Here is a 14,313-nt window from a genome sequence, read left to right on the forward strand (position 1 = left end):
ATATAAAGTTTGTCACTGAATATTTAACGCTAGTGTCATTATATTTTTGCTAAATAATTTCTCACCACATCCAACTTCGTCACTTCTATCGTGACAGTTGTAGTTACCGTCACAAATATCCAGAGGCTTTATACACGTGCTGCCATCTAGGCACATCACTTCATGTTGTCCACATTCGTTTGGAACTATAGAAAATAAACATTCAAGCAATTCTGTTACTGGTACAATTATATAACGAAAATTTAAAACAATTATAGTTAGTTAGTTAGTTAGTTATCACCATTAGATTCCATTAAGGAATATAGGGCCGCAATCACTTGCGGATTCTTCAACAGGTATTTAAGTGAGTAGGTTGTTAGCCCACTGTACCGAGCCGTCCCTCATTTAGTAGTGTAACACTAGAGGGAAGGCAGCTAGTCATCACCACCCACCGCCAACTCTTGGGCTACTCTTTTACCAACGAATAGTGGGATTGACCGTCACGTTATAACGCCCCCACGGCTGGGAGGGCGAGCATGTTTGGCGCGACGCGGGCGCGAACCCCGGATTACGAGTCGCACCCCTTACGCGCTTGGTCATGCCAGGCAAAACAATTATAGTTAATGTTTTATTATTAACAGTAGTGGATATTTAATATCTATATATATACATATAGTTATTCATTTTTTTTTTGCTTTTCTTTCCGAGAAACATCTTTTGAAAGAGAAATTCATTTAAAAATATTTTGTCGATTACATTCTTAACAGTTAAATGGTGACAAAAGTACATTGAAAATTTTAAAGGCTCCAAATAAAGATATGTTAAAAAAAATTCTTTAAGAAACTCAAACCATCTGATGTTTTTAAACGTTTCTCATACTTACCGCAATCAGTCTCGTCTGTGCCATTCACACAGTCCCAAATACCATCACAATGAGCAGTTTTACTAATGCACGTGAAATTGTCACAACGGAAATTGGACCCACAGCTGTCCTCACCTAATGACCAAACAATTAATAATGTTAGTATTTTAAATACAAAGGCAACATTCACTTAAGTTTTACTTATAGATAATGGAACAAATCAAGTAAAGGTCTGAACTGTTGAATATTGGGACCACAGTAATCCTATTTAAATAAAGATATAAACTGTTGAATACTGGGACCACAGTAATCCTATTTAAATAAAGATATAAACTGTTGAATATTGGGACCACAGTAATCCTATTTAAATAAAGATCTAAACTGTTGAATATTGGGACCAGAGTAATCCTATTTAAATAAAGATCTAAACTGTTGAATATTGGGACCACAGTAATCCTATTTAAATAAAGACATAAGCTGTTGAATATTGGGACCACAGTAATCCTATTTAAATAAAGATATAAACTGTTGAATATTGGGACCAGAGTAATCCTATTTAAATAAAGATCTAAACTGTTGAATATTGGGACCACAGTAATCCTATTTAAATAAAGATATAAACTGTTGAATATTGGGACACAGTAATCCTACTTAAACAAATATATAAACTGTTGAATATTGGGACCACAGTAATCCTATTTAAATAAAGATATAAACTGTTGAATATTGGGACCACAGTAATCCTATTTAAATAAAAGATATAAACTGTTGCATATTGGGACCAAAGTAATCCTATTTAAATAAAGACATAAGCTGTTGAATATTGGGACCACAGTAATCCTATTTAAATAAAGATATAAACTGTTGAATATTGGGACCAGAGTAATCCTATTTAAATAAAGATCTAAACTGTTGAATATTGGGACCACAGTAATCCTATTTAAATAAAAATATAAACTGTTGAATATTGGGACACAGTAATCCTACTTAAACAAATATATAAACTGTTGAATATTGGGACCACAGTAATCCTATTTAAATAAAGATCTAAACTGTTGAATATTGGGACCACAGTAAACCTATTTAAATAAAGATCTAAACTGTTGAATATTGGGACCACAGTAAACCTATTTAAATAAAGATCTAAACTGTTGAATATTGGGACCACAGTAATCCTATTTAAATAAAGATATAAACTGTTGAATATTGGGACCACAGTAATCCTATTTAAATAAAGACATAAGCTTATGTAAATATAAGATTTATAACAAATTTATAAATACATTAACCTCTCAACTGTTATATTTATTGTTTATCTGTTATTTGCTGGTAATTTCTGTTTTACCCTGTATATTCGCTTTTTTAAAAGTACACCATATATCTGTAAGAAAGCTAACTTCAAGAGTTAATGATAAAATCGTTTAAACTGGAATGATGCTTGAATTATTACTAGTTATTAACAATACTTATGAAAGTGGATACTCCATCTGAAACTATGTCATCTCACTGAAGGTGGTTCCTACCATTGTTTTTGGTCTTGAATTGTCATGTAATATAAAATAAACAGAAGAAAATTTGTTTGTTTGTTTTTGAATTTCGTGCAAAGCTACACGATTATTATCTGCGCTAGCCGTCCATAATTTTGCAGTGTAAGACTAGAAGGAAGACAGCTAGTCATCATTTTCTCCCACCAACTCTTGAACTACCCTTTTACCAACGAATAGTGGGACTAACCGAACGTTAAACACCTCCCCACGGCTGAAAGAGCTAGCATATTTAGTGTGACGGAAATTCGAACCCGGAACCCTCAGATTACGAGTCGAACGCCTTTATCAACTGGCCATGCTGGGCCACAGAAGCAAGAAAAACAGGAAATTTAAACCTTCTGCTACGATATTTACAAACATTATCAGAACCTGTGACTCAGTTACAAACATTACTCAGACATTGTAATAAAAGGAAACACTGTATAGTATTGTAAAGTTCTGATGACTTATTGAGGAGATACTGAAAAATACCAATTTGAATTAACAACCTCAACCATCCCTACATAGACAGTGCTGTCACCTGCCTTATAATAAATAAAAATGTCCTATACGGAGTTTACACACCCTAACAATATATATAATAACAAATGGATTTGGCGTATTCCGAATTTACAGCATCTATGAGTAGGAATAAAGTGCTGGCGGAACGCCCCGGAGGTAACGCTCCAGCACATGAAATCCAGAAATGAAAATTAGGTTTTGAATATGAGTTCCTTCACCTTATGGTAACGTCACACGCGTGATTGAAATATTAGCATGGCTCTTTATGACTTAACACCACATCAATGTTCATGAGGCACAGAATTATGAAGGCCAGTTCTTCATCCGAAACATTAAATATATTGTGACAAATATCTAAACATGTTTCAGACAGAAAACAAACTGGTACTCAGAAAGAGTGATGTTTTTACGAAATATGACTTAAACATAGCTAGCTACAACTTTTAAACACGTTTTTAGATTATTTTTACCGTATTTTACTATAAAAGTCAAACAGTGCAGTGTAAGAATATTTAAAACAAATAATACGAAACGTTGTGTATTAATTACATCGTATTTTAATAACATACGAAACGACCTAAGTTCTGAGATTGAGTATACGTGCAAGACATGCCAAATAAATTCAATAAATGTTTTTAAGAGTAGCTTTACTGTTAATAGTAGTTGTTTACACGTGTAGTGTTTATCATTATATCAAGATACACAGTACTTCTCGTATGGCCATAAAAGAAAAAAAAAAATTGCACTACAAAATGTGTGTTACGAAGAGGAGTGATTGTGTGTGTGTGTGCTTTCTTATAGCAAAGCCACATCGGGCTATCTGCTGCGTCTACCAAGAGGAATCGAACCCCTGATTTTAGCGTTGTACATCCGTAGACTTACCGCTGTACCGTCGGTGAACAGAAGTGATTGTTTAGGGACTTTCTACCATCTATACCTCTGACTGCGGTAATCCTGACTATTAAATATTTTCAGTGGATGTGCTCCAGAGGACCTTTGCTTCACACACCAAATTTCAGGACAATCCATTAAGAAGTACACGAAACATGGCATCTCTAATATGAATTGTCTTTCGCACCACAGGTACAGAAAATTTATTTCATTGAAAAAAACGTGGAGTTTTTATTATCAGATGCTGTACACTTATAGATCTTCACAAGTTTTTAATTAGGGGCTGTATGGTGTGTCGAGATCCATTTTTAAACACTGTATCTGCACTAGCCCATTTGGGGTCACCAATAATAATATGTTTAATAAAGCACTTAAACTGTAGTTTGTTATTTCATGGAATTAGGTGTTTAAAACGTTTGACCTTATTATAACGCAACACCACTACTGACCAGTGATGATTCTCCAGTGTCGATCATAATATTCTGTGTACAATTTATCCCCTCCATAATTTCGTTTTACAACAGTTGAAAACATTTTCAAGTTTTCCTTACAATTCTTAACATCCAAAACACCATCACGTGACCGTACAGCTACGTTCAAGTGGTATACACCCATTTCCACGTTCCCAACACGTTCATAGGCGGTTACTCTTTTATTATCTATTACGTTTTCAGTTTATTTTATACCTGACAAACACACAGAGGAAAACTGAGGAAATAAAAACACCAGTGCTTTTTCTACCATATTTACACACATCTGCAGCTAGAGCTGAACTTCCTGCTTTGTTTTATTTTTGTATTTCGCGCAAAGCTACACGAGGACTATCTGTGCTAGCCGTCCAAAATTTATCAGTGTAAAATTAGAGGGAAGGCAGCTAGTCATCATCACCCACCGCCAACTCTTGGGCTACTCTTTTACCAACGAATAGTGGGATTGACCGTAAAATTAAAACGCTCCCACGGCTGAAAGGGCGAGCATATTTGGTGCGACGAGAATTCGAACCCGCCATCCCCAGATTACGAGTCGAACCTGGCATTGCCGGCCTCCTGTTTTGTAAGATAACAATAGAGGTCAGTATTATTGTTTTCAACTCGCTTACTTCGGATTGAGTTTCGACGTGTAGTTTTTGAACGTGTAAGAAATTATAAAAATTTAAAGTTCATGGCAGATAACTCTCTGAATGGCTTCGAGTATATATATATATATACATATGTTGTTCCGACGTGTTTTACCATAAGGCGGCTTCTTTTGGCTATGTTAAGTCCAGATCATGTAAAAATAGTAAATTAATTAATTTCTTTAATGTTTGCTGCAAACTACTTTCACTTTGGCACAAGGTGTAGGCCTAAAGTTCACAAATACGCTTTTAAACATAAAACTCTGTTACAGTTGTAGGCCTAATACACTAATAATAACCAATAAAAAACTTCTTGATGCTGACAAAGTTACTGATTAATTTAAAGAAGCGCTAACCCTTACTGAATAATATTACTTGGCCAGTCTTCTCTTAATCAACAACTACTTGGGTATTAACTACTTGAATTTACATTGACCACTTAGGGTTACAAAGCACGGAAAGTTTCTCGAATCTTCTACGAACATTCTTCTTCTTAGCGTTATGCGCCATCTAGCTAGCATCTAAATAAAAACAATATAATTTTGATAAAACAAATTTAGAAGATATTAAAGTTTATTTCAGGTCTTAGAAAGGAAACGCCGCATTATCGACACTACGTAAAGTCACGAAACACCGTGAATATTAGCGTTAATTAAAATGTAATCGCTGTGTATTATTCATTGGAATGTATGTTGGTGTTAGTATATCAACATTTTTTTAGTTGTTTCTCGCACGAAATACTCAAAATATGTTAACCTTAGAAGGTTGGTGAGTGTTACAGACTTGTGAAGCTGTCGAAGAAAAGATGATTGCTTCATATGGAGAAATTTTCCACATTCTCTTTTACTCTCGTAATCCGAGGGTTGCGGGTTTGAATCCCCGTCGGACCAAACATACTTGCCCTTTCAGCTGTGGAAGCGTTATAATAATACGGTCAATCCCACTATTCATTGGTAAAAGAATAGCCCAAGAGTTGTCGATGGGTGATGATGACTAGCTGCTTTCCCTCCAGTCTTACACTGCTAAATTAGGGACGGCTAGCACAGATAGCCCTCGTGTAGCTTTGCACGATATTAAAACAAACAAACAATACTCGTTATATCTTAAACTTAAACGACGAATTGTTGAGGTAAAATATCCACGGCTTTACCATGTACGTACGTATACATTTATAAATAACAAAAAAAGCACAGTGTTCTAGACGTATAATCTTTAAATAGGAAATAAACATTGAAGCTAAACATAGGCTCGAAAACAATTTTGAGTTGAATAAAATAAAATAATTTAGAATAAACGATTAAAGGTCATAATATTTTATTAAAAATAAATTGTGTGTGTTAGTTTATACAGCAAAGTTATATTTGTCTATCTGCTGTGTCCACCGAAAAAAATCAAACCGTTGATTTTAGTGTAAAAACTCCGTAGACCTACAGCTAACCCACCGAGGAACATATAAATCAAATAAAATCTAGAAACGAACGTCAAAGAACGTCTCTAATTTTATTAATTGAGTAGGGTATGTAACTGCTTTCAAGAAACGAAGAATCCAACACCGGACGTGGCTGGGTTAAATAAAATACTACATATAAATCACTAATTTATTCTTTAGCACGTTTCATAACTTAGTGATATCCAAGGTTAGGGAGTTCTGAGCTTCGAGCGAGAAATGCTGAAAACAAAAGAAACATTGTGATTGCGACACGAAAACCAAACAGTGGGCTTCATTGTTGTATTAGTAATCGTATTATTAAGATAAAATAAAGTTGTGTTATGCAACATTCCGTGTTTCGTCTTCATGTTTTAATCGTTACAAATTGTAGCTTAATTTGTTTTTCCAAAAATAAATTCTAATGCTTAAAAGTATTTAAAAAGTGCGCTTACAAGTGCTTTCGTCTGATCCGTCTGCACAATCCACGAAACCGTCACAGATCTGTGTAACACTTCGACATTTATATTCTCCATCGCACGTGAACTCACCTTGTTAACAAAAAAAAACGAATTTTATAACATCTAAAGACATCTTTTTGATGCAGTAATAACCTACCTAAATTACATTGATTTCACTGTTTTCATTATTTGTCTTCTGACCTGGTCATTAAATGAAGTAAAAACCAGATTCTAATTAACCCTAAATTTGTACGCATAATACGGTTCAAATGTTGTTTACTCTGATTTTTATATTTAAATAGGTCTCTAGTGCACAAAAAATATTCATATTGTATTTACATTTTGTTAAGTTATAAATGGGTGCGTTACCTAGAGGTAATATTGTTAGAATGAGCAGCCAATAAAATTCCATGGTTTATTTAAACTGTTACCTGGAGATACGACCATTCAACTACAGGACTGAAGAACTTGTTTGTATATTAAATAATGGAGACAGGTTACCTGTACGTTATAATGTATAATATAGGGTTAGTACGTGGAGATACGTTATAACATATAATATAGGGTTAGCACATGGAGATACGCTATAATGTATAATATGGGGTTAGTGCGTAGAGATACATTGTAATGTGTAACATAGGGTAAATAGGTGGAGATACGTTACAGTGTGTAACATAGGGTTAGTACGGGAGATACGTTATAATGTGTAATATAGAGTTAATACATGAAGATACGTTATGATGTTTAATATAAGGTTAATTTTTTAAAAAAATTACGTAATTTCATAAAGTGTACAAAGAACAAACATTTTTGTAAGATGCTGTGTTTAGAAAGAAATAAAAACATTATTTAATTTGTCATTAAAAATGTTAATTTCTAAAAAGTTTCAATGTTCAGGTTATGATTTAAACATTTAATACCTTTATTCAGTCCTAACACATTATTTTTATAAATGTTTCTAAATCAATACTAGAGTGGTCACTTACCAATTGCACAACCTTGTTCTTTCGCAGTTCTATTGGTCATCGTCTCCTTCAATTCTCCCAGATCTAAGGATTCATTCAATACTGCCATGATACGATTATCAGGCCTATCTAGAGAAAAATTAGACCACTGTTTTCCCGAAAATTCTGGTGCAGTTACGTTTTGTTCATATAAATCGAATAGGTCCGTGGAATTTTCAGAGTTTGAGCTAAGAACATCACTCAGATTTGATGGATATGTGAAACCTACATTGTCATTGACAAATGTTTCATTGAAAGCACTGGAGCTTGTTAGGTTTCTATTATCTAACGGCACAGACTCGTTAAAGTCAGTAAAGTTGTCATTAACCAACACATAAGTTTCACTGATGTCGGGAGAGGCCGTAAAGTTGTCACCATTATACACAGTAGTTTCACTGATGATAAAAGACTGTGTAACGATTTCTCTGTTCAGCACAGAAGATTCATTTAAGCCAGATGAGTCTGTAGAGTTTCCATTGTTAGACATGGCAGTTTGATTAAAAACGAGTGAATCCGTAATGGTTGAATCTGTAAAGTTTCCATTGTTAGACACGGCAGTTTGATTAAAAACGACTGAATCCGTAATGGTTGAATCTGTAAAGTTTGCATTGTTAGACACGGCAGTTTGATTAAAAACGAGTGAATCCGTAATGGTTGAATCTGTAAAGTTTCCATTGTTAGACACGGCAGTTTGATTAAAAACGAGTGAATCCGTAATGGTTGAATCTGTAAAGTTTCCATTGTTAGACACGGCAGTTTGATTTAGAACAGGTGAATCCGTAATGGTTGAATCTGTAAAGTTTCCATTGTTAGACACGGCAGTTTGATTAAAAACGAGTGAATCCGTAATGGTTGAATCTGTAGAGTTTCCATTGTTAGACACGGAAGTTTGATTTAGAACAGGTGAATCCGTAATGGTTGAATCTGTAGAGTTTCCATTGTTAGACACGGAAGGTTGATTTAGAACAGGTGAATCCGTAATGGTTGAATCTGTAAAGTTTCCATTGTTAGACACGGAAGGTTGATTTAGAACAGGTGAATCCGTGAAATTTTCGTTGAAGTCAGACGTGTCTGTGGAGTCTCCATTATTAAATATGGAAGTTTTATTAAAAACAAGTGAATCCGCAAAGGTTTCGTTGAAGTCAGACGAGTATGTGATTTTTTTATTGTTAACCAATAAAGGATCGTTGAATTCGAATGTTTTCGTCGTGTTTTTGTCATTACTCACAACATTTTTGTTAAATTCATATACATTCCTGAAGTACTCGTTTGCCATAGACGAATTTTTAAAGACTTCTGTTTTTTTGGACGTAGAACCATTTATAAAGTTTTCACTGTTAACAGTGGAAGTTTCAGTTAAGCCATACGAATTCGTAAAGCTTTCGCCAAAATCAGATGTACTTGTGAAGATTTCGCTGCTAAACGTAGACTCTTCGTTAAAATCTGTTTCGTTTGTCATTTCTTCACTGCTAGCCAAGGAAGTTCCATCAGAGTCCAAAGAATTTGTAAGGTTCTTATTATTGACACTGTCTTTTGTTTTGCCTTCATTGAAATGAAATAAATCACTCTGATCAGCTCTGGGAAATGTGGAGGTTTTGTTAACAAATATAATTTTATCTTCTTCTAATTGGTCAAGAGTAGCATCTTCTGGTAAAAGTGGTAAAGTTGAATAAACAGAACTCAGACTAGATATCAGTGTTGCATTTTCAGTCGCCCAAGTTGTCGAGTTTATGAGCGTTGTATCTATTAGGTTGGTAACACCTGAAGTATCAGAGGTTTTCAAGGTATGATACTCCTCAGAAGAGTTTGATGCCTCCTCAGTGATTGGTGGGTTGTTCTGAGAAGACACAAGCGTAGCAACGCCTCCTTCTTTTCTCTCCATTCTGGTTGAATTTTCTAAAGACTGTCCACCGGAAGCTACCTGTGTACCAGAATCTTCAGTTAATTCATCCAGGACACCGTGTACTTCAGTATTCATGGAAGTGTCTTCTAAAGTGGTAGTATTAGCTGACACACCAGAAAAAATATCTGCTTCATACATGTTAGTTCTTTGGTCAGTTTCAACATCTGAGTACTTAGGACTATTGGTGCCTTCAGACGAGAAGTCCTTCACAGACTTCGCATTTTGATTGATTTTATCATCTTCTTCTAAAATGGTGGTAGCATAAACCTCTTCTGGAGTTGGCTTGGTAACGTTTGCTTCGAGAGTAGACTGTGTTCCAAAAACGAAGTCTTCAAAGAATGTCTCGGTGATATTGAAGTTTGAAGTCAATATCGTAGATACGTTCATTTCCCTGACTCCATTGTCGGTCCTATTGACCTCACCGTTCTGTAGTAGCCCCTCAACTGTTGATTCTGTTATCGTGGACATAGTGATATGTTGAGTTTCATTCGATAGTCCTAAAGAGGTCAACAAAGTATTTGTGTTTGCTGTGGTCACTGAAATATTTGTTGAGGTATCATTCTGTAATACATCATCATCAGGCGATTCATCTAAGCTTTTGTTCGTTGTAACAAGGATTTGGTTCCTAAACTGCAAGTTTCTTATCGCTAGCATGTTGTCGGTAGTTCCATCATCAAAGGAAGACAAGTTACTTTGCACAGTAGTAAGCGACACGGTGGTTATGGAAATACCAAAATTGTTAGAAGGGTCTTCGACTACGTCTGCAGTTTCTTCTGGTTCATTTGACTGAGTTTTTCCCTGATTTTCGTCGAAGCTTGTGACCGTTTTAAATTTCGTAAATTGAAGTCCGTTTTCGGTGTGGTTTCCCGAGACTAAAGGTTTCATCGGTTCTGGCCAGATGTTGTCATTGCTGGGAAAAGCAGTGGTTAAGGTCCTGGGATCTATCTGAATTATCGATACTTCGGTAGATGAATGAATACCTATAGGCTCACTTACTTCAGAATATTCTGTCGTAAGAGTTTCTTTATTAGTTTCCTCTGAACCAACTACTTCGTGAACACTAAAGTTGTCCGTATCATCTGTCAATTGTTCATCTGAAATACCAAATGTTGTGTTGTAAGCCGGTTTATCTGAACCAGAGATTACACGAGAAGTGGTATCAAATGCTTCATGTGATGTAGTGGATTCATCTAGAACCGGACTCTCTGACGTTCCAGCTAAACTGCTAGAGTATTCTTCTGCATTTTCTAACGACGCCGAAACATTGGTAGAATGTTCTGGAATCTCTGTCTTCTGCGTTTCGGTTGAAACTTCTAAGGACTGACCATCGTCTCCTTTTGAAGAACTAGTAAAGTTTCGTGAAGCTGCTGAACTAGTTTCTATCTGGGGTTCAGCTCCACCCGAATCTGTGAAAGGTGTTTGATTGAAATGCATTAAAAACGAATTCTCGATTATTTCAGCTTCTTGAACAACTACTGAACCTGGGAATAAACCGAGTACCATCGAAGCTTCCGAATGAGATAATTCAGTTGAGGTATTATAGCTTTCAACTCCCCCTACGCCTTTCCTCTCAGTTGTACTATCAGTTGTATGTTGAGAGAAGAATCCTAAAGCTTCCCAAGGCGATTCGTACGCGTCATCACTGTTCCACTTCATTTCTTTCTTATTAATAACAGTTTGATTACCTTCAACAATCGAACTGGGAGAACTTACCACAGTGCTGAATTCTGTACCATCGAACTCCGAACTCGACTCTGTCAGAAATGTACTTGTGGAGTTGAAACCGAAGTCGTTGACTTTCTGGAGAATATTAACATTTTTCCGTGGATAATAAACGACTGTTCCGTTTCCAGAAACACTGACCTTCGGGGTCGTTGTGCGTTCTATTGTTGTGCTTTGATTATTCGTTGTTGCAGGATTAGCTGTTGTTGTGTCAAATGGTGGTGTAGGATTGTGTGAAACATCTTGTAGAAACGTGGTTTCACTGTCCAGGAATATTGAACTGTTACCTCCACTTGTTATTTCTTCTGTTCTGACTGGAGTACTTACATTTTCACTACTAGAGGTAGACACTGCAGTAGTGGGGAAAGTTGATTCATCCAGAGAAACGTATGTAGTTGACAATACAGCGCTTGGAGACCTTGTATCTGAAACGACTAAAAAACAATTCACATAAATCAATAGGTGTACTGTACACATAAATCAATAGGTGTACTGTACACACAAACCAACAGGTATACTGTACACATAAATATGCCTAGAAAAGTGAAATACCAGTAATGAAACTTATTATTGGTTACAATAAGAGTTAACTTAGAAATAGTTTGATAAAGATGACAGATCAGTAGAGCTACACCGTGAGAATAAAGATGACAGAGCAGTAGAGCTACACCGTGAGAATAAAGATGACAGATCAGTAGAGCTACACCGTGAGAATAAAGATGACAGATCAGTAGAGCTACACCGTGAGAATAAAGATGACAGGGCAGTAGAGCTACACCGTGAGAATAAAGATGACAGATCAGTAGAGCTACACCGTGAGAATAAAGATGACAGATCAGTAGAGCTACATCGTGAGAATAAAGATGACAGATCAGTAGAGATACACCGTGAGAATAAAGATGACAGATCAGTAGAGCTACACCGTGAAAATAAAGATGACAGATCAGTAGAGCTACACCGTGAGAATAAAGATGACAGATCAGTCCAGCTACACCGTGAGAATAAAGATGACAGATCAAAAGAGCTACATCGTGAGAATAAAGATGACAGATCAGTAGAACTACATCTTGAGAATAAAGATGACAGATCAGTAGAGCTACACCGTGAGAATAAAGATGACAGATCAGTAGAGATACACCGTGAGAATAAAAACGACAGATCAGTAGAGATACACCGTGAGAATAAAGATGACAGATCAGTAGAGCTACACCGTGAGAATAAAGATGACAGATCAGTAGAACTACATCTTGAGAATAAAAATGATAGATCAGTAGAGCTACACCGCGAGAATAAAGATGACAGATCAGTAGAGCTACATCGTGAGAATAAAGATGACAGATCAGAAGAGCTACATCGTGGGAATCAAGAAGACAGATCAGTAGAACTACACCGTGAGAATAAAGATGACAGATCAGTAGAGCTACACCGTGAGAATAAAGATGACAGATCAGTAGAGCTACACCGTGAGAATAAAGATGACAGATCAGTAGAGCTACACCGTGAGAATAAAGATGACAGATCAGTAGAGCTACACCGTGAGAATAAAGATGACAGAGCAGTAGAGCTACACCGTGAGAATAAAGATGACAGATCAGTAGAACTACACCGTGAGAATAAAGATGACAGATCAGTAGAGCTACACCGTGAGAATAAAGATGACAGAGCAGTAGAGCTACACCGTGAGAATAAAGATGACAGATCAGTAGAGCTACACCGTGAGAATAAAGATGACAGATCAGTAGAGCTACACCGTGAGAATAAAGATGACAGATCAGAAGAGCTACACCGTGAGAATCAAGATAACAGACCAGTAGAGCTACACCGTGAGAATAAAGATAGATCAGTAGAGCTACACCGTGAGAAGAAGATGACAGACCAGTAGAGCTACACCGTGAGAATCAAGAAGATAGATCAGTAGAGCTACACCGTGAGAATAAAGATGACAGATCAGTAGAGCTACACCGTGAGAATAAAGATGACAGATCAGTAGAGCTACACCGTGAGAATAAAGATGACAGATCAGTAGAGATACATCGTGAGAATAAAGATGACAGATCAGTAGAGATACGCCGTGAGAATAAAGATGACAGATCAGTAGAGATACACCGTGAGAATAAAGATGATAGATCAGTAGAGCTACACCGTGAGAATCACGATGACAGATCAGTAGAGATACACCGTGAGAATAAAGATGATAGATCAGTAGAGCTACACCGTGAGAATCACGATGACAGATCAGTAGAGATATACCGTGAGAATAAAGATGACAGATCAGTAGAGCTACATCGTGAGAATCACGATGACAGATCAGTAGAGATACACCGTGAGAATAAAGATGACAGATCAGTAGAGCTACATCGTGAGAATAAAGATGACAGACTAGTAGAGCTACACCGTGAGAATCAAGATGACAGATCAGTAGAGCTACATCGTGAGAATAAAGATGAGAGATTAGTCCAGCTACACCGTGAGAATAAAGATGACAGATCAAAAGAGCTACATCGTGAGAATAAAGATGACAGATCAGTAGAGCTACATCGTGAGAATAAAGATGACAGATCAGTAGAACTACACCGTGAGAATAAAGATGATAGATCAGTAGAGCTACATCGTGAGAATAAAGATGATAGATCAGTAGAGCTACATCGTGAGAAGTAAGTTTATAACATTACGTCAATATTTCATTACTTTTGCAGTTATGAAAATGTCCATTTGTGACAATATCATCCGAAAAATATATTTCAGGATCTGAAATTCCATTCTAAAGTTACGAAAATACACCACGTTGTATAAAATAAACACTAAAGACAATCATAAAAACAAGCGAGTTTGTTATATAACAGTTAACGAGATTCCTCTATTGTAAGGTAAAACACATTTTATAAGAAGGATTGTCACTT

At 36.1% G+C, this 14,313-nt stretch overlaps 1 protein-coding gene across 1 annotated transcript in view; it reads right to left on the reverse strand.

The window, feature by feature from the left end:
- Positions 1-14,313, reverse strand: part of LOC143246707 (uncharacterized) — an 80,583-nt gene that overhangs the window by 43,009 nt on the left and 23,261 nt on the right. The window contains exons 7-10 of the mRNA XM_076493794.1: positions 7,771-11,847; positions 6,779-6,874; positions 863-976; positions 66-185 (exon numbers count right to left, since the gene is read on the reverse strand). Of these exons, the coding sequence (XP_076349909.1) occupies positions 66-185; positions 863-976; positions 6,779-6,874; positions 7,771-11,847 (4,407 nt within the window). The remainder of the gene's footprint in view (positions 1-65; positions 186-862; positions 977-6,778; positions 6,875-7,770; positions 11,848-14,313) is intronic.

This window comes from Tachypleus tridentatus, chromosome 3 (assembly GCF_004210375.1).
Source record: "Tachypleus tridentatus isolate NWPU-2018 chromosome 3, ASM421037v1, whole genome shotgun sequence".
Taxonomy (NCBI): domain Eukaryota; kingdom Metazoa; phylum Arthropoda; class Merostomata; order Xiphosura; family Limulidae; genus Tachypleus; species Tachypleus tridentatus.